This window comes from Lynx canadensis, chromosome E3, assembly GCF_007474595.2.
Source record: "Lynx canadensis isolate LIC74 chromosome E3, mLynCan4.pri.v2, whole genome shotgun sequence".
Classification (NCBI taxonomy): Eukaryota; Metazoa; Chordata; class Mammalia; order Carnivora; family Felidae; genus Lynx; species Lynx canadensis.
In genome coordinates, this window is record NC_044318.1 from 16,141,985 (window position 1) to 16,163,208 (window position 21,224).

A 21,224-nucleotide genomic window follows, 5' to 3' on the forward strand; every position below is an offset into this window, starting at 1 on the left:
CAGAATGGATGAATGAGGTGAATGAATTATAAGATAAGCTGGCTTAAAGGAATTTGATCTCAGATCATCTTCTCTGGGATGTCTGAGTTTTCTTTGCCCCTCTGGATCCCATGGGATTGAGGTAGCTCTTAACTTGATAAATAGTTTGTTCCTGAGTGTCTGCAGATCAGTCACTGCCCCGCTGGCCATGTGTCTCCCCTGACTCTTGACTCTGAGCCAGAGGACATGGTAACAACTGAGGTGTGAATGTTATGTTAATGATTGACTGGAGCTGTCGTTCCACTGCATATTTCGAAGCACAAGCTATGAATGCATCATTAACTGAGGCCCTGAAGCCAACCTGAGTTTCCCTCCCGCTAGTGAGGAGGCCATGGCCAAGTCTCCCACCATTAATCCTTAGGAGACTAGAAGAGAACCAGAACTATAGCTTTGACCCAATAAGGACTAACCCCTACATGGGGAAGTTTTCATAAAAGTTGGGGCAGGAGACTAGCAGAGCTCTGTTGCCTGTCTTAGCTCAGGGAAGCCCTGTCAAGTTGGCAGAACTGACAGTATTCATCCTATTTAGGAAATGAGGAATTGGAAGGCTGGCTCAAATTCTCATAACTAGTGTTTGTCCTAAGTCTAGGCCCTGGTTCCCTCCCAGTATCCCACTGCCTCTTTCCCTGGTTGGGGGTAATACTGAAGAAGAAGAGTGATGGACAAACCTAGTAGAAATACGGGCTGGCTCCTTGTCCCAAGTCTGCCTGCAGTGGGGCAATTGCAATTCTTTCCCATTCAAACTCAAAAACTATTCATGAAGAACCTAAGTGTCCCTGGGCACTGCACAAGGGTCAGGAAACTAATGGTTTGATAATAATAAGGACCACATCTGCCATTTACTTTAGAGTGCAGCACAGTGCACAGCAGGGGTTGGTCAACCGCAGCCCATGGGCCAAATCTGACCTGCCAGTTGCCTTTATAAATAAAGTTTTATTGGAACACAGCCACACCCATTTATTATTGTGGAACTGCTTTTCCACTGCATCAGCAGAGTTAAGTAGTTGTGAAAGAGATTGTCTGGCCCCTCACAGAAAACATTTGTTTTCTGCAGTGCTTATTAGCTGGGGATTGTTGAGAAAGTTGTTGTTCCACTTCTCTAAGCCTCGGATTCCCCAGCCCCTACACTGGGCTGTGACATATGAAAAGGGGGCCAGAACAGTGGTGGAACACAGTTAATGGTTCAGATATGTGTCAGGGCTTGTGCCTTATAAACTTGTTTCATCTAACCAGCAACCCCTGGATGTAGATACTTGCACCATCCCCATTTTACAGATGAGGAAATTAAAATTTGACAAGAGGAAGTGATTGTTCTTCAGGCATGTAGTAAGGATTTAAAGCCAGCTGGTGTGTGCCAGTTCTGGCAGCCTCTTCAGAGGACCTGGGAAAGGAAGTGAGGTCAGCTCCTGACCCTGTGCTCTCACCAGACAACTAAGTACAAATACAGTTCTGTGAAGTAAGGGCCTTGAAGGAGGAAGCACAGGTGCTGTGGGAGCCCAGAGGAGGGCAGGCACCCTGACCTGGGCAGTCAAAGGAGACTTCCTGGGGGAGGTGGTGATGCAGCTTCCTGTATGGCAGAGGAGGTCCCAGGCACTGGCTTCTAGCAAAAGGGGCTCCGACAGTCTGGAAGTTGCCACATTGTCACCTTTATTGCCTCAAAAAGAAGTCAGACCTCACCTGGCCTTTAGGAGGTGAGGGCACCCCAGAACCTAAGCCACTCCATAAGCAGATATAGACTTCAACAAAATAACCAGTGTCTCTCATTTCTTCACCACCTTCCCCAAAGCCAACACATCACAAAAGATTCCTGTCTTGGGATCATTGAGTCACCATTGTTGACAGTTGTCACTCAGTATATCCCTAGGAAGCAGCAGTCACCGTGTTTCTTCTCTCACTGCTCCTGTCTACTCTCTCCATCTCTTCTCTGCCCTCCCCCTGCCTCTTCATTATCCCATAGGCCGGCTATGAGCCACTACACTGCTGGGTCTTGTTGGGTCTTATTTCTAATCTGCCCTGAGGTAGGTGCTTTTGCTGCACCTTCCCCTGAAAGTCTAGTCTGTGTCTCATTCCTCCTTGTGTCCACTCTGAGAACCACAAGGTATCCTGCAGCTCCTGGAGGTGATGGCACTCTCTGGGCCCTTTTGGTTTTTGTCAACAAAACTGAAACAGGCTTATTGCAGACCTGCTAAATGTCAGACCCTGCAAAAGACTATCTCAGTTTCCTGACTCAGTCATTCATACATATAAGGGGAGCATTCTCCCAACATAGTACAGGCTGTCTTGGGCACATTGGCATTCGTCAGTTTCATTCCATCCATCCATCCATCCATCCATCCATCCATCCATCCATCAATTTTGCACACATTTATGCATTTATATATTTAGCATTAAAAAAATTAGGACTTACCATGTACCACACTGAGACATATAAATCTTCAGGCATCCTTAACACCAATATAGGTCTTAACACATGGTAGTTTCTCAGTAAGATCATTGTTTATGTGAATGAACAAGTTAATGAACAAAGTCGATGATGATAGAAACTAAAGTGGTTGGTAGTCACTCTGTCCCAAATCTGTCTTATTTCATGATCTCCCAGTCACCCTTTTGGTCAACCAGTGCTTCCTTGTCCTGGGACCCTGTCAAAATCATTCTAAAGTAGAAGATTGGGATAGTAGGTAGGTAGTGGAGTTAGGAACTCACTCTCTGGTCTCTGGGAGTTTATGAGCTATGCATCTCACTATCCCACCTCATGGTACTTCTAGAACCCACCAGCTGAGATACAACTGTGGTGGAGGCAGCTATGGATTCACCAAAACTTATTTTCCTTATGGACACAGATCAGGGCCATATTGCCCAGCCTTTCAGTTGACTGGGACCATGTAATAGAATTTTGGTCAATGGAAAGAGATATGATGTTTGCCACTTCCAAGCTTGGGTCACCAACACTACCATTGGCAACCCTCTGGCTCCTTGCCCCAACTATTAGATAGAGAGAAAATGGTGGAGGCCTCAGGGGCCCTAAGGGAGGGCAGAGCCACAAGCTGGAAGGAACCTTGGTCCTTGAAAGACTTGGGGAGCAGAACTCCCCCACCTCCACCCTCTGACTGCCAACTGGGCTCTACATGAGCAAGGAGTAAACTTGTAATTCTTTCACACCACTGAAATGCTGGTGTTTGTGTTTCCACAGCTAACATTGCCTTGATTGACACGCAACCACTATTACCTTTGCAACTGATGGGTTCTGACCTGTTGCCCTCAAAAAACAGCTTCAACTCTGGGGCCTCCTTAACGTTAAACTCCGTTTGAAGTTCCTTCTCGACTGTGATGTCCGCTTTGCCAAAGCCGAGCCCATTCTTGCCTTTGCCCATGATCTCCACCGCTTTGCCCAGCTCCTCAGCCAGGCTCCTGGATTGCTTGGATGATGGGTTATCTGAAAAAGCCAGTATAAGTCAGAAGTTGCTAGAGCCTCTCTTACTCCCCATCTCTCAGGGAGGAGGCTCGGTTTCACTTGCTTAGCTCCTGGGCTTTCCTCATGCTGTGCTGTAATAGGTAAATTTTCAGAAACGTGACAGGATGGGAGACATATTTTGTGAAATTGGTCATTTGGGAGGTGCATCAGGGTTCTGTGTGCTCAACAACACTGGAAGTAATACAACTTTGGGCAATTCATTCCAACTCTGTGAGTCTCACTTCCCTCATGGGTAAAATGAAAAAAATAATTGTGATTACCCCATAGAGTTGTCAATCAAATAAGACTTATTTAGCAATCAATTATATGTTGCCTATTAATTTCTAAGAGATTTCCATGGATTGAGCCATCTAATCCTATGGGGTAGGTATGGTTATTATATGAATTTTATAGATGAGGAAACTGATTGGCAGCAAAATGTCCTACTTGCCCAGGGCCACATGGCAGTGAGATATAGCCAGGATTTGGAACCACTAAATCAGCTCTGTAACCAATATTGGCATGTTAAACCCTTAGCACAATGCTTGGCACATGGTAAGGACCTAATGCATTATTATTACTACCATTATTATTGAGCAGTTTCTATGGTCAGAAATTCTAGGGAAAAGAATGAGGGGACATGCGCACCATCTGGTAGAAAATCCTGGAGTTACAGGCCAAATTGAGCCCCTCCATTTGCCCTATAGCTGCATGTAATATTTCAGGGGACTCTCAAGCAAGCAAGGTCAGGTGTGAGAAAGATGGAGGTGGGGAGAGGTTATGATGCTCCCCTACTCTTTCTGATCCTGTCCTTTGGGGTTGGTGGTGTCAAAGAGACCTCACACTCTCAATTAAGATTCTTTGGCCCCTCATATTGCTGGGCAGTGGGGGTGGGGGTTTAGGAGTAGGGAGCCCTTTTCTGGAAAATGGCGGCAGGGAGCCGGAATGTGATCCTAGCAGAAGAAGGCCTTCCTGGCCTAAATGAGAGGGGACGAAAAGGCACTCATATTTGCCTTCCTTCTTCCTGATAACACTGAGATTGCAGGCCTCTCAGTGCCCTGATGTCTGTGGCAGATGGACTGAGCCAGGGCAGGGGGGTCATTGATTCCCTTTCAAGTCAGAACACATTCCCCTTTTCAGCCCCCACACCTCTCTCCTGTCCATCTGGAGCACTTGGAAAAAGTGTAAGTGACCCCACTGCCTGGGCAAATTCCAAGTCCAACAGAGAGGTCTTTTATAAAGCAAAACCCAGAAAGCCTGCTTCAGGACAACTGGAACACGCCCCGCTATCAGTCAGCACACCTGCTCCTGCGATGGAACCCGAAAGTGAATGATGGTTTTCATTAAATTCCCAATCAGTGAACAGGAAGTGGGACTTTTCGCCTCTCCACTGCCTGCTCTGTCACCGTCATTGCCTTTGATACCCACTGCCCCCAATCCATCACCACCAGCAGGTCCTGGCCTGTTGCCAGCTGCTCAGGCCCTCAGGCCTCTCCCCTGGCTTCCTTGTGGATTTGGCCCTGCCTGGCTCAGGGTTGCTGATTGACTTCCTGTCCAAATCTGAGTCTCTAAGGGAAGCAGCTCAGGGCAAGGGAAACACATGGAATGATTGTCCAAATGATGGAGCTTTTAGAAGTTCCACCCACAGCCCAGTGCTCTTGAGTATCCGGAATGGAAGAAGTGAGAGAAGTAGTCTGTAATAGCTGGAATGCTGGGATCTGAAAGCTAGCTGGACAGGATCTAACAATAATAGCCTTGGAGATTCATCCACCCATTCATCTGTCCATTCATCCAGTCATTCACAATTCATTTGGCAAATCCTTTTTAGGATCTGCCATGTGTCAGACACTGTTCTAGGTACTGGGGATTTAACAACCAATAGATAAAAATCCCTGCTCTTGTTGGGGAAGACAGAAAATAAACAAGTAAAGGAATAAAATATATGCTATATTAGATGCTAAGTGCTAAGTGGAAAAAAAAAAGCGCAGCTGGACGTTGGGAGTGTCAGGGGGATTAAGTTTAAGTAGGAAGGCTAAGGGAGACCTCACTGAGAAACAACATTTTAATAAAGACTGAAGGAGGTGAGGAAGCAGGCTATGTGGATATCTGGAGAGAGAGAGCTTCCAGGCAGGGGAACCATAAGTGCAAAGGCCCTGAGGTGGGAGTATGTGCAGCATGTTTGAGGAATGACAAGGAGTCTGGCCTGGAGCAGAATGACAGGTGTCAGGGTCAGATAACATAGGACCTTGTTGGCCCCTGAATAACCCCTTCTCTGAGGGTTGTAGAAAGATACTGGAAGGTTTGGGGCAGAGTTAGATATGATCCTACTTATTTTTAACTGGATTGTACTGAATGTTATATGAACATTAGACTGAAGAGGAAAGGGGTGGATCCAGGGAGACCAGTGGGAGGTCTCTGTAATAATCCAGGTGAGAGGTGATAATGGCTTGAGCCAGAGTGATGGCAATGGAGGGGGTAAGAACTGGTCAAAGTCTGGAGACATTTTGAAGGAGGAGGTGACTGGAGATAGATGAGAGAAATGGGAGGAGATGATAGATTGGATGTGGAGTGTGAGTGAAGAAAAGAGGTCAAGGATGACTCCACTGATGATGATGATGGTGGTGGTGGTGATGGTGATGGTGATGATGGTGATGATGGTGATGATAACAAGGTAACAACAACTACAAGTTATTGAGCACTCACTGTGCCAATCACTTTGCTAAATGTTACATGCTTTATCCTGGTTAATCCTCATAACAACCTCTGAGTTATCTACCATTCCAGGTGAGGAATGTTACAGACAAGAGATAGAAATCCAGAGGTCTTATGGCTGGTACACAGTTAGGCTGAGATTCAGCCCCAAGACTGGATGACTCCCAGATTCATGCTCTAACTGACCATATAGGTTAGCTGATCTGAAAAAGATTTCTTTTCCTGGAGGGAGGGATGGGATGCATTTTCCATCTCCCCTGCTCTGGGTGGTTTCCATCAGAACAGAGAGTATCTGTAGAGCCAAATCCACTCTTTATGATTTACAGTCCTGTCTTCTGGTTTCTTTTTAAAATTTGCAAATCAGTTTTACCCCTGTGGTTCTGGGACCTTGAATTCCAAGCTTGTAAAGATGAAATCAATGTGTACACTCCTCAGGTCTTGGTGCCTATGTCCTGCCCTGGCCAACTGGAAATGCCAGTTTGGCTGGGGTATGGTAACAATTCAGATGTACATTGTTGCTTGGGCAGAGTGGAGCCCAGTGGGCTGTGGGTGTGTAGGGAGCCCTCTGCTGGGAGGCTGAGACTTCTTGCAAGTACAGGCTTCTTTGGGTCCTAAGCTCTACCTAGAGAGAGTTCATTGTCTGACACATACTACTATATGGCACTCATTGAACTTCATTAGGTTGTTTCATAAAACAGAGACAGTTATGGTGGTTTATAGCACCTGCAGTTCAGGGAGGTTGTTTTTTTAAATATCTCTGTGCCTGTGTTTCCTCATCTACAGAATGGGGATACTAATAGATCCTATACCTTAAGATGATCCTACACAGTAAGACAAGGTGTTCAAAGCTCTGACACAAAAGTGCCTGAAAAACATTAACCATTTTGATGACATAGGTGGGGGAACCCTTGATCTTGCTCTGACTAGGTTCTCTCTGGGAAGGGGGAGTCTTATAGAAATGTCAGGATCCTCAGCAGATCTTCTGGTTCTTGGGGAAAGAGACACAAGGGTGACTAGCACCAAGTCATCCAGTATAAGCCTGGGTCTATTCTGTGGCTCTCACATTGGTTTTAGAAATGAGACCCAGGGTCATGTTAGAATAGGGAATTGGTCTCTGAATGTCTGTGTGATGTGTAGATGTGTTAATGGCTAATGGACCAAGGATCAATATTTGCCTGGGTCTTTAGTAGATAACCATGGGTTCCCTTTTTCTGAGAAGCCAGTGTGAATCAGGGGAGGGGCTGGTGGATGGGGAAATGTGAGTGTAGGGACTGGAGATTAGCTCCCAGCACAGGCAACTGGAGTCTGCCTTTCTTTAGATGGTGGTTCTCAATGGGGGACATTTGGCCATATCTGGAGACATTTCTGGTTGTTACAACTAGAGTGCTGCTGGAATCCAGTGGGTAGAGGTGAGGGATACCACTAAACATCCTACAGTGCATCCCCCACCCACCACGCACACACAACAAAGAATGATCCAGCCAAAGTGTCAGTAGTGCTGAATATGAGAAACCCTACTTTAGATCAAGCATGGAAAAGTATTCTGAGAATAATCCTCTCCCATTCCAAAGGGCCAGTATAGTGTATAGAAGTGCTCACAGATGATAGGAACTTCGGGATGGTAATCCGTCCCTTTTAGTTCCTCAAGGGTCAGCCAACAAATTCCTCTGACCATCATAATGGCCTTTAAGGCCCTAAAGGACTGTACTTCCTTTCTGATCTGATCTCCCACTTTCTTTAGCACCTCAGCTTTAGCCATCCTGGCACATTCCCACCCAGGGCCTTTACACTTGCTGTTCCCTCTGCCTGAAATGCGCTCCTCCCAGCTATCTGCATGGGTTGCTGCCTTCCTGCCTTCAGTTCCTTGCTGAATTTTCACCTTCCCAGACCACCCTAAATAAACTTGCAGCGTCACTTCCACTAACTTTTTGCACTTCCTGTTGCTCTTCTGTTTTTCTCCATAACACTTTTAACTATAAGACATACTATATTTTTTACTTATTTGTTTATCTTGGGTCTCCCCTCTTTAGGACCTAAGTGCCACGAAGCAAGGATGTCCATCTGTTTTGTGCCTAGAAGTCTATCTGGCACATAACAGGTATTTGATAAATATTGAATGAATGAATGAATGAATGAATGAAAAATAAGTAAGTAAGTTGCTAAATAAATATTTCAGTTACAGCACAGTTTTATAAGATGGATTGTACATTTGGTGTCAGACCTCGTCTAAAATCCAGGCTGTACCACTTATCAATTGTATGACTTTGAACAAATTTTCCAGCCTTTCTAAGAAGTCTTTACCTCATAATGTAAGATGGAGATGATGAGACCAAGTACAGTGCCTGGAATACATATGCTCAATAAATGGCCATTATCATCATCTTCTTCATCTTCATCACCATCCTTTATCCATATTGCCATCTTCATCATCATCATTATCATCGTCTAACCTGTTCCCAGGACTCTTGCCATCTCTGCTTTAGAGGCACTTCCTAAATGACCCTAGACACAGCTCCTGATGAATCTCATTTTGGCCTCTCCCCACTAAAGGTAGCCTACCCTTCTCTCCTTGCCTCATTCATGCAGAACATTATGGCCAAAGGCAAGTTCAGTTCATTCACTCATTCATTCAACATTTCATGCAGGCCTACCATGCACAATGCCAGATGTTACTAATCAAGAGATGAATGAGATTTGGCCCCCCCCCCCCCCCCCCATGGAGCCCACAAGTTTAAAAGCCGTTTCAATACAGTGTGGCAAATGCTATGAAAGGGTGAGTACACAGGATTGTGTCGGCATGGGAGGGCCTGCCAGTCAGTGTAGGTGGGAGTAAGGGTGGACATAGCCTCCTGAGAAGGTGGCTTCATGAACTTAAACCTCACAATCCAGATGAGGTAGTATAAGAAGGACACTGTGGGCACAGGGAATTGTAAATGCAAAGGCCCTGAAGCTTGAGCCAATGTGGCCTACCTGAGGACCACAAATTATTCAGGGACTAGAGCATAGCTCTCAAATGAAGTGGGGAAGTTGGCCAAGTCTAGACCAAGCAGAGGACACTGTAGCCATGTTAAGGAGTTTGAGGTCTTAGAGAATCACTGAGGGTTTTTAATCAGGAAGTGACCCAATCAGACTTGGATTTCAGAAAAAAAATACCTCTGGGTGTGCTGTAGGGACAGCACTGGAGGGGGCAGGGAGACCCTTGAGAAGGCTACTGCAGTGTTTTAGGTGGGGAACACAGTGACCTGAACTAAGGCAGTGGCAGGGGGATGCGAAATCTGGAGAGTGCAGAGGGCTTTAGGAGGTGGTATTAACAGGACCTGGTGGGTGATGGGTTGGATGTGAGAAAAGAGAAGAGTCAAGAATGACCTTGAGATTCATGACTTTGACATTGGGTGGATAGTGGTGCTATCAGTTAAGGCAGGGCATGAGAAAAAGCAAGTTGTAGGGAGCAAATCAAAGATGCTGAGGCCTGTTTTGAACACATGTGGCATTTGAGACATGTGAGGGACATGCAAGAGCAAGGGTCCTACTGACAATTGACTCTTTAGCCTGGAGTCCTCAGAGAGATGAAGAAGTGAGCAACAACTAAGGATTTGAGACTTACTATATAGTATGTCCCTGGGACAATATTGGAAAAATATTTTGTTGTAAAGAGCCTATTTATTCCTAGAAAAAACTGTTTATCATACTTTCCCCAAGGGATTAGATTTTCCAAAGGTCACTTTAGAAGGCCTGCCAGGTTTTGAAAACTCATTTTGACTTAAACTGAGTATTGGAAGGAGTCAAATATTCAGATGTAATGAGCTTGACTGTCTCTTTTGGATAACAACATCTCTGCTGGTGTTTACTGCTTTGAAATACCTGCTGATGGGAATGCTTTAAGTCTAAAGTATTCAAATTGGTTGTCATTAAATGTCATTAAGGAATGTAAAATTGATTGACTCTGTCTGTAGCCCCAGGTTCAGTGTCAATCCCTGAATTATAAGATGTCAGTTAAAGCCTCGAAGAACCATGGACTCCCCCTTCTGCCTGACTAAAACAGAGCAGTCACTTGGGCAGAGATTTGTGTTCTTATGTGGGCAGGACAGTTTCCTTTTCTTTTGTGTCTGCTGCACCAGTTTTGGAAGGGTAAATGTGTGTTGAGATGTGTATTGTGTCATGCAAAGTGTATGGCTCAACATTGAGAGTCCAGGATCAGCTGCAAAAAAGAAAAGACAGAGGTCTTCTTCTTGGATGTCTGAGCTGTGCAAACCATTAGCTTACAGTTCTACTTCAGGTGGAATAGAGCTGCAGGGTTCTCAGTTCTTCCCTGAAAGGAACCATAAAACAGATGTGTAAGTGCTGGCCCACATTCTGGGGTGGATGAGAGATGTGGGGAACCGGCTGGAGGAGTCAATCAACAAAGTGGAAATGCCTGCCCTGCTCGCAGGCTTGTGCAAATAGCCCATACTGGATCTCCCCTACAAGATCTTACTCCATGGGCTCGAAGTAAAACCCAGCATGTACCCTGGCACCAAGGTTGAAGGAAACCATTAACAGCCTGGGCTAGATGGAGATCAGAGTCTCAGAACTATTTTGATGGAATTTTACACATCAGGAATGCTCCACATTGGATGGAAGCAAAAATGACACAATCACATTTTCCCTTCTGGGAACTATCAAGGTTAAAGGCACAAAAAAGAGTGTTTTTGTTCCACGGTGCTATGAAGTGGCTGCACAAGCCAGCTGAGGAGGCTCTGGGACCCAGGGCAGCTGATGCCGTCACATGCCCGAATTTCCTGATTCAAGTAACATCACTCAGACCGCACCAAATAAGAAGAGACTGGGACCTGCATTTCATATGGGGTGACACAGACTCAAATGCTACAGGGGTGAGGCAGGGAGTGTGACTGTGTGGGGTTGGCTGGATAGAGATGTGGTGAACTAACAGGCATGTTTTCTGACCCAAAAGGAAAATCTCTACTCAGCTTAAGCCAGTTGTCACATTGCAAGAATGTGGGCCTGTGCCTCCAGATCTTCTATTTCTTTAAGAGCAGATGTAAATTCAATTATAATTGTGAAATCTCTCTCGATTTTTAAAACATTGTGTGGCCTAGGGGCACCTGGATGGCTCAGTTGGTTGAGGTTCTGACTTCAGCTCAGGTCATGATCTCACAGTTTGTGGGTTTGAGCCCTGTGTCAGGCTCTGTGCTGACAGCTCAGAGCCTAGATCCTGCTTCGGATTTTGTGTCTCCCTCTCTCTCTCTGCCCCAACCCCACTTGTGCCTCTCTCTCAAAAATATATAAACATTTAAAAAAAAATTAAAACACTGTGTGGCCCAAACATAACCCACCTGCTGGCCATCTTGTGTCTATGGGCTGCCTGTTACATCCTTGATTTTAGGATAACAGGGAAGAAGAGGAGCCATAAAGAACGGAGAAGTGCGCCAGGGAGATCAAAGGGAACCAGAAGGGAATGGGCTCATGGGCACCAAGGAGCGAAGGGACTCAGGTTGGGTCTCAGATTGGAGTACTCTAGGTCAAGGAAGGTGAGGACTGGCAAGCGCCTATTGGATTTGGGAATGACTTGTCCTTGGAAACTTAACCTGAGCCAAACAGTCCATAAAGCCAACCCTACGTAGGAAACAGTTGCTGACATTCCTGCCCAGAAGAGAAAACTATTCCTGGTGGTTCAATGTCTAGAAGATCTTATACCACCCGGCTGCCTCTCAGCCACCCCAGCTTCAGGTTGCATTTGATCAAAAGCCGTTTCAAGGCTTTTACATAATGTGATTAAGACAGATAATGCCACGTGTTCCCCAAAACCTGTTTCTTTTGCCTCTTCATTTATACTGCTGGAATTTGTTTCCCAGCCTCTCTTGCAGAGCTATGGCCATTGGAATGCAGGCAGAAGTGGTGTTAAACAGTGCTTCTCACCCTGTAATATGAATGTGAATCACCTGGGACTCTGACTTAGTAGGTCTGGAGCAAGGCCTGGTATTTTGCAATTCTAACAAGCTCCTGTGTGATGCTGGCATTCCTGGTCCATAGACCACACTTTGAATAACACTGATGTGCACCATTTCCAGGGCTGGCCTGGCCCGGAAGCATGTCCTGTGTCTCTCAATCCATTTCCTGGCTGGAGGCAGAGGATTCAGTGGAGTACCCTAGGCCCTAAGGGATGCTTGGGTCACTAGATGGAAGGACCCTGGGCACTTGAATGACTGTATGGAGCAAAGTTTCTCTGCAGACCTGCCTGAGACTAAGATTTAAGAAATCAACCTTTACAAAACTAGATTTGGGGTTTGTTGTAGTAGTTAGCTTTCCCGAACACAGTGATCTTTAAAATATCTAATCAAAATCAGAACAATGAAAGAGTTTGGGTACAAAGGTGGGCAATCATTTTTAGAATTCGTTTCATTAAAGGACTTCATTCATCTAGCATTAAAAATTGAGCCACAATGTACAAAGAACTAGTAAAATGTTTGGCACACTTAAATTAGCCTACAACCTTGGATCTTGTGGCAAATACTGTGAATCAGCCATTCCCAAGCTCTTTGCTTCCTGAACCATTGAGGGCAGAAACCTAAAATATTCACCATCTCAGACTCCTCATTTGGGAATAGCCATGGCACAGTTCTAGCCAATAAGATATAATAAAAGTCACTGGTGGAGCTTCTGAAAAAGTTTTTTTTGTTTTTGTTTTTTTCAAGGAACATACTTGGCTGACATGTATTTTGTCCTTTTGCTATTTGCCTGTCCCTCTTTTTCCCTAGCAAAATGTGCAGTGCAATGCAAGAAGTGCCACAACCATCTTGTGACCGCAAGCTACATACAATATATCAGGGGTGATGGAGCAAGAAGATAGGAGGAGCCTGGGTCCTTGATACTGTGAAGCTGCTAGTACAGCCATTGATTGCCTATCCCTGGTCTACATATGAGAATATGAGATAAATCTTGGATTTAAGTCATCATTAGCAGATTTTTTTTTTTTTATTCCTTGAAGCTGAACCCAGTCTTAACTGATAGAAAGTTGATCATATGTTTGGGGCCAAGGGAGGATGAAGACTCATTTACTGAGCATTTTCCATGTGCCAGATCCTTCATAGATATTTAGTCAATCCCTATAATGACTCTACCACTTTCATTATTCCCACTTCACAGATAAAGAAGGTGAGACACAAAGAAATATACCTTAGGCCACATATCTAGTTCATGGCAGTGAACTTTACACTCAGGCTTGCCTGGCTCCCAAACTTGTGTACTTTACTCCAAACCTTGATGTCATCTATAGACAAAGTGTGTGGGTGAGTCAAGTTATAAAAAGCAACAACAACAACAACAACAACAACAACAAACACTTTAGGATTTACCAGTGCTTGGCATGTGGTCTTTGGTAAATACTGATGTCAGTAACAATAGATTCCAAAGCGTTCACTCCACTGCTCTGGCTAAAGATTGCCCATCACTGGGCATCACTGGGAGGCCAAATAGTGAAGATTTCTCTCACTTCAGGCCAACCTTCAAGTTTCAAGATGCATTTGAATTGGACTGGAGACCCTAGCGCATTCTAGGATGCGAGGATGCAGGAGTTAAGCCAGAGGAGGCTGCTCAGCTGGTCTGCAGCTTGGAGAACCATTTCTGAGGACAATTCCAAGCTGTCACTTCTCCATGAGACACTCAGTGTATACCGTTCAGACTATTCTAATGGCATGAGTATGGATTCAACTACAAAGTCTCGGAGAGCAGAAACCAAGGCCTCTTTTCTCTGGGGCTCCCATCGGACCCACCCAAGGCCTGGCACTGAGCAGAGCTGAGTAAAAGTAGGATGAATCAGAATGCAATAATAATAGTTGTGCCCAATGGGTGCTCACTAGGCACTCATGACTGCATACTTGAACCCATTTTCATCACCACAGCAACCTGCAAGGGAGACATTATTAGCATGTTTGTGCAGAGGAATCTAATAATGATAAAGAGAATGGCAGCCAAAACATTTCTTAAGCTCTTATTATGCACTAGGCACTGTGAGAAGCACACTAGGAATTATATCCTATTGCTAAATTCCCTATTTCACAGCCAAGTAAAGAGAGGCTCAGAGTGATCCAGGTCACCTGCTCAAGGTCATCTGACCAGTAAGTGGCAGAGTCCTGTGTTTGAGCCTAGGACCGTGAACCTCTAAGCACTGAACTTCATCCCAGGACATGCACTGGTCACACTGGAGAGAAAAGGAAACCTGTGAGGCATCAGGGTTAGTGGAAGGCAAACTGACAGAAGGGAGAAAGGGCTATGCCACAGCAGCAACCAAGAGGAGAAGAGAATGTAGGGGGAGGGGCTGCATGGAAAGGGGGCAGAAACCAAGAAGGGGCAGCACTTGTACCTCACTGCCCAGCTCTGGAACCTGAGTCCTTGCCAGGCTTCAGGGAATCTGGATGCTAGTCAGGCCAGGTACAGACCAGCAGCAGGTCTTTGGGGACTGACACACAGCCAGACATTTCCCAGGAGTGGCTTTGGAAGCAGGATTCTGGAATCCAGTGTTGACATCTACTTTCTGTATCCTCCCAATCCTTGCACGTGGGAAGTGGTGTGGCACAGGGTTTGTAATCCCCACTTGTGAGCTCTGTGACCTTGGGCAAATCGCTTGGCCTCTCTGAGCTTCTGTTTCCTCAGCTATAAAATAGGGAGACAAATGGTGCCACCATGCTGGGTTGTTGTGAGGATCAACTAACTTAACGTTTTGTGGGGCACTAAGGACAGTGCCCAGCACACAGTTAGTACTGGCTATGTGAAAGCTGTTACGAAAATCCCTCCCAAGGGCACAGCTCTGTGCCCAGTGCCCCAGGGAAAAGAAGAAATGTCCACTGAAATGAAGAACAACAGTCCAAAGAACAAAAGTGGACAGGCAGAGTTCAGATAAAGGTGATGGTCTGCAAATCTTTGCTCAAGAGCTTGCCCATAGCTGCCACCATTTATTGCCCTCTGCTTGTGTTCCAGCCACTTAACATATTATCTCATTTAATCTTTACAACAATCCAGTATGGTCGGGATGCTCCTGCCCTCGTAACAGAGGGGAAAGTTGAATTTCAGAATATAAAGACACTGATGAGTAAAAGTTGGCTTTTTACCTTCAGTGGTACAGAGGAGCAACATACAAATCAAGACTAAATCGAGCGTAGTATTTTGCAAATTGCTTAACATCCCTGGACCTCAGCATTCTCATCTGGAAATCGGGAATGATAGTATATCCATATTAATTTTAAATATGTTAATAATATGTGTTCTCATCTGTTCAGCAATATATAAAACTTCTCTGGCTTCCAGGAGCAAAGAGATAGATCTCACCCTACCCATCACCCATCACCCAGGAGTGGGGGACACTCACGGAAGAGCACCATGAGGAAGCGGGTCTGGTTCAGCATCTGGGTCAGGCCAGCAGGTGTTAGCACCAGCAGGTTGCCTTCCTCCACAATATGCAAAGGCTGGGATATGTTGATGCTGGCTTCCTTGACGTCCTCCTCTGGGAAGCCCTGGACAGTGGAGCCGCGAGAGGCAGCCAGCAGCAGGGAGATCCATAGCAGCTCCATGGCTATTTTGTAGGGCCACAAGGAGGAACGGGAGCCCTTATCAACACAGGTGGCAGGGCACCACGTCATCATTCCCTCCCCGACTCTCCTTCCCCGCCCAGCCAGTTTGTTTATGGAGAACACGGCCCGACCATGGCCCACTGCTCCCTAGCAGTGCCCACACATGGCAGTAGCACTGGAAGAGATGCAAAGTGTTAGCTTAACCTCAGCCCCTACGTAAACTGTGCAGGGATAGTTCAGAGCAGCAGGGGCCTGCTCAGAGCTCCACGAAGCCAAATCACATGCCAGCATTTGAGCCCGCTGGCTTCCCAGGCAATAGGTGAGACTACTGTAGAGATGAGTCCCACTCCAGAGTCCTGGGATGAGCCTCTGGACCCCAGAAATAAGGGGTAAATTCCCCATCACAGCTTCTGCTTCACACTCCTCCAGCTCCTGCTTGAATGCCCCTTATAATGGGAAGCTCGTGACCTCGCTTCTCATTCATGTATCCCATTTGATTTTTGAACAATTTTTCTCAACTGTAAATATTCCTTTTAAAAGTCATGAGGTGCCAGGAATTGAGCCCCTCATTGGGCTCTGTGCTGACAGCATGGAGTCAGCTTGGAATTCTCTTTCTCCCTCTGCCTCCCTCTCTCTCTCTCTCAAAATAAATAAATAAACAAACATTTTTTTAAGTCATAATTGTAGGTCACACTTGTAAAAATTCCAAGCAATACAATAAAAACATGTTAAGTAGAAAATAAAAATGTCTCTCATAGTCCCACCTCTGAGAAGGCTACTATTAACAGTTTGGAATGGATCCTTATACATATTGAAAATTCCTATATAAATGCACACTTGAATGTAGAATTTTAAACATAAATGGAGTCAGCTATGCATATTGTTCAGTGTTCTGATTTTCTTACTCCATAATGTGAAATATATCCTAGGTACTTTCCTATAAAAGTACATTCCTTTTTTTCTTTTCCTTTCCTTTCTTCTTTTCATTTTCTTTCCTTTCTTTCTTTCTTTCTTTCTTTCTTTCTTTCTACATTTTTTAATTGTTAGAATGGTAGAATGGTCTGGATCAGAAGCTTCCTTTCTGTAAGTTTCACTTTCCCTAATTATGTCTTCCTGTCTTCCCTAACAATTTAGAGCATAGAATCACCTCTTCAGATCTTTGTAAGTACTCCTCAAGCATAGAGCTATTTCTCTGTGTAGCGTGGACTACCTGAGTGTCTTGAAGAAGAAGACCGATAGCAGGTAGGAGTGGGTGCCTGGGTGGTTGAGTCAGTTAAACGTCCAGCTCTTGGTTTTGGCTCAGGACATTATATCACGGTTTGTGGGATGGAGCCCTGTGTTGGACTCAGCACTGCCAGCACAGAACCTGCTTGAGATTCTCTGTCTCTGGTCCTCCTCTGCTCACGCTCTCTCTTCTCTCAAAATAAATAAACTTGAAAGAAAGAAAGAAAGAAAGAAAGAAAGAAAGAAAGAAAGAAAGAAAGAAAGAAAAGGAAATGACCTATAGCAGGTATATTCTACGTCACACCTTCGGATTAAATTTATAAGTATTTTAACTTCTTTGTTGACTGCTGTAGTCCTAGCACCTGGTATTTATGGTAGGAAAATGGACAAGTGGTGAGAATAAATACATGAAAGAATGAATAAATGACTTTTGCCTGTGAAATAGGTTTGTCAGACTATCTGAAGGCTTTTAAAAAATAGATCTAATGTAATTTTTCGGCCTAAAATATAGAGAATGTGACCAACTCTAGCTCTAAATTTTATGAGTAAAAAGGTACTTAACATACTTGTCATGTGCCAGGCACTGTTCCAGTGCCTTCCATGCCATCACATCTCTTATGACAACCCTATGAGGTAGGAATAGCATTATTATAATCCTCATTTAATGACTATAAAACAAGGCACAGAAAGGTCACACAGCTCATAGGTCATAGACCCAGGCAATCTAGCTACAGAATCCATGCCCCTAACCACAATGATATACTGTCTCTCTAGTGACCCACTGCAAAATGGGTGCAGTGGACAATATTTTGAGACATTAACTGAGGCTCCCCCACCCTGATACCCTGTACCTTCCATCATTCAATCAAGTCCTGCCTTGGAGGGGAGGGCTGAGGTTGCAACAGAGAACAGAGCCAGATTTTTGATTTGGGGTTGCAAAGCAGGCCTTTGAAACTCACAGCAGGGACCAGGCACTTGCAAGTCAGGACTCAAATTGTAAGAATGGGTTTTTTTGGTTTGTTTTGTTTTTTAAAGAAAGGGGTTCTGAGTACCCTGTGGTTTATGCTCTGAAGCATTTTTTTTAGGAACTGAAGACAAGAGACCAAATGTTGTAACAAAAGATGCTCCTTTGCTTTTATTGCTCAGGAAATTCCAAGGGTTTTGGTCCAGGAACTATGGATGAAGACCAAATAAATATCAGAATGTATCTGGTCATCTGAATGCCCAAATATATATATTTATGTTAAAAAAGAAAAACAAGGGGCGCCTGGGTGGCGCAGTCGGTTAAGCGTCCGACTTCAGCCAGGTCACGATCTCGCGGTCCGTGAGTTCGAGCCCCGCATCGGGCTCTGGGCTGATGGCTCAGAGCCTGGAGCCTGTTTCCGATTCTGTGTCTCCCTCTCTCTCTGCCCCTCCCCCGTTCATGCTCTGTCTCTCTCTGTCCCAAAAATAAATAAACGTTGAAAAAAAAAAAAAAAAGAAAAGAAAACAAGCCCCAATAGAGTAATTTGCACCCCCCCCCATAGGAAGCAAGACTTAATTGCAGTTTCAACCTACCCCAGGAATGTGACCTTCTATTTGTAATTTTTTTCTTTAAAATTTTTATTTGAATTCTAGTCAGTTAACATACAGTGCAGCATTGGTTTCAGAACAGAATTCAGTGATTCATCACTTCCATACAACACCCAGTGCTCGTCATAACAAGTGCCCTCCTTAGTACCTATCCCCCATCTAGCCCATCCCCCACCCACCTCCCTCCATCAACAACCAGTTTGTACTCTATCTTTAAGAGTCTCTCACGGTTTGTTTCCTTCTCTCTCTTTTTTTCTCCTTCCCACATGTTCATCTGTTTTGTTTCTTAAATTCCACATATGAGTGAGATTATATGGTATTTGTCTTTCTGTGAGTGACTTATTTTGCTTAGCATAATACACTCTAGCTCTGTCCAAGTAGTTACAAATGGCAAGATTTCATTCTTTTTGATGGCTGGGTAATATTCCATTGTATACATAGGAATGTGACCTTTTAAAAGTCAACCTGAAATTTCCTGATCAGCAGTAGTAAGATAATCTGCATGATTAAAAAAACCAAAAACAACAAAAACAGCAAAAAAACATGCTTTTACCTTCCCAACAAAAGATGCTCTGGCCTGAATCCTTTCATTTGTTGGCTAATAACATGTTACCCCATTCTCCTGCCTATAAAAACCTTCCATTTTTGTACAACCCCTGGGAGCATCTCTCTACTTGCTAGATTGGATGCTGCCTGAGTCATGAATTGCTTAATAAAACCAATTAGATCTTCAAATTTCCTAGGCTGAATTTTGTGTAACACTTACAAATCACAGTATCACAGGGACCCTACCCTGTTTCTCCTTTGCAGTGAAACCCCAACCCTGATTCTTTGCTGACCATTGCAGCCCCAGTACCCGGTACTAGGCCAGCCCATAATACTAAGTAACGTCATTATGTATTAAGCTAGTATTTGAACTTTACCTTCACCATCTTGTTAATCCTTACAGCATGTCTATGAGGTAGGTACAGTTATGATGCCCCCTTCACCAAGGTGGAGACTCATACAAAACCACCCAACAGGTAGATGAAGGAGCACGTGGGCTCAGGTACCTCTAAGCCCAATGCCTGTGGTGTAAACCAGCGTTCAGCAAACTGACTCCCTGCCTGTTCTTGTAAATTCAGTGTTATTGGATCACAGCCACATCCATTCTTTTGCTATTGTCTGGCTGCTTTAACTATAATGGCCAAGTTCAGTAGTTGCAACAGAGACTGTATGTGGCCAATGACACCAAAAGTATTTATGATCTGCCTCTCTGCCTGAAAAGTTCTCAAACTTAGCGTCTAAATCACCATGCTGCCCATGCCCCTACACTTCACTCACACCTTAGATCTTGGACTCCTCAAATTTGTAAGTCCACTGTTAGAGCTTAGCATCTCCATCTGTAGAATGAGTGAGTAGTGCCTGCCTCCCAAGGTAGTTGTGGGCATATGATAAAGAACCTGTGCTCCATTAGCACTTCTTATCCTGAAATTCACATGGAGCTGTTTAAACAGTACTTATGTGAGGCCTCCACCCAGACCAACTAATTCAGAATCACTAGAGTAGTGCCCAGAGAGCTGTATGTTTTAAAAGCTCCACAAATGATTCTTTTATTTTTAACTTTCTATTTGGAAAATTTTGAATATATGCAAAAGTAGACTGCTTGGTGTGCCTCCAGCATCATTCAACTAGGTTTACTGTCTCTACCAATCTTGTTTACATTCTTATCACTTCCTGCTCTGAACTGTTTTGAAGCTAGTCCCATATCTTAACATTATTTCATCCATAAATAATGAATTATGAATAGTTAAAAGATATTTTTTTAAAAATAAAACATAACCACAATACTATTATCCTACTTAACAGAATGAACAATAACTTCTTATCAAATATCCAAACAGTGTGAAAATTAACCCAGTTATCTCATAATTTAAAGTTTGATTGAATTGGGGTCCAAATGAGATCCATGTGTTGCCATTGATAATCACAGATAATTCTGTCTTACAGTCTGTAGGTTGAGAACCATGCGATCGGGGCATCTGGGTGGCTCAGTTGGTTAAGTGCCTGACTTTGGATCAGGTCATAATCCTGAGGTTCGTGGGTTTGGGCCCTGCATCAGGCTCTGTGCTGACAGTATGGAGCCTGGAGCCTGCTTTGGATTCTGTGTCTCCCTCTCTTTCTTTGCCCCTCCCCTGCTCACACACTCTCTCTCAAAAATAAACGTTAAAAAAAAAAAAAGAGAGAGAACCACGCAGTCAAATGAAATCAACCAAAGCGAGTCATTTGGCCTGAGTGGATGGCAGAGCATCGGAGTGCAGGCCAGGCTGATCAGGGCTATGGTGGGCTCCCCCAAAGACCTTTGACAAGAGTATTCCTGCATGTTAATGGCCAGAAGACACGTGAAAAGATGCTCAGTATCACTCACTGTCAAGGAAATGCAAATCAAAACCATGATGAGATACCACCTCATACCTGTCAGAATGGTTAGACTCAAAAAGACAGGAAATAACAAGTGTTGCAGCCAGTGTGGAAAACAGGGTGGAGTTTTCTCAAAAAATTAAAACTGAAATTACCATATGATCCAGTAATGCCACTGATGGATATTTACCCAAAGAAAACAAAAACACTAATCTGAAAAAATAAAGTAACGCTATGTTTATTATAGCATTATTTACAATGGC

General features: G+C 44.4%; 1 protein-coding gene across 1 annotated transcript in view; it reads right to left on the reverse strand.

Moving 5' to 3' along the window:
- The window catches only part of PDILT (protein disulfide isomerase like, testis expressed), a 34,791-nt gene extending 19,026 nt beyond the window's left edge, over window positions 1-15,765 (reverse strand). The window contains exons 1-2 of the mRNA XM_030301020.1: window positions 15,564-15,765; window positions 3,266-3,472 (exon numbers count right to left, since the gene is read on the reverse strand). Of these exons, the coding sequence (XP_030156880.1) occupies window positions 3,266-3,472; window positions 15,564-15,765 (409 nt within the window). The remainder of the gene's footprint in view (window positions 1-3,265; window positions 3,473-15,563) is intronic.
- Between the last annotated feature and the right edge of the window lie 5,459 nt (window positions 15,766-21,224).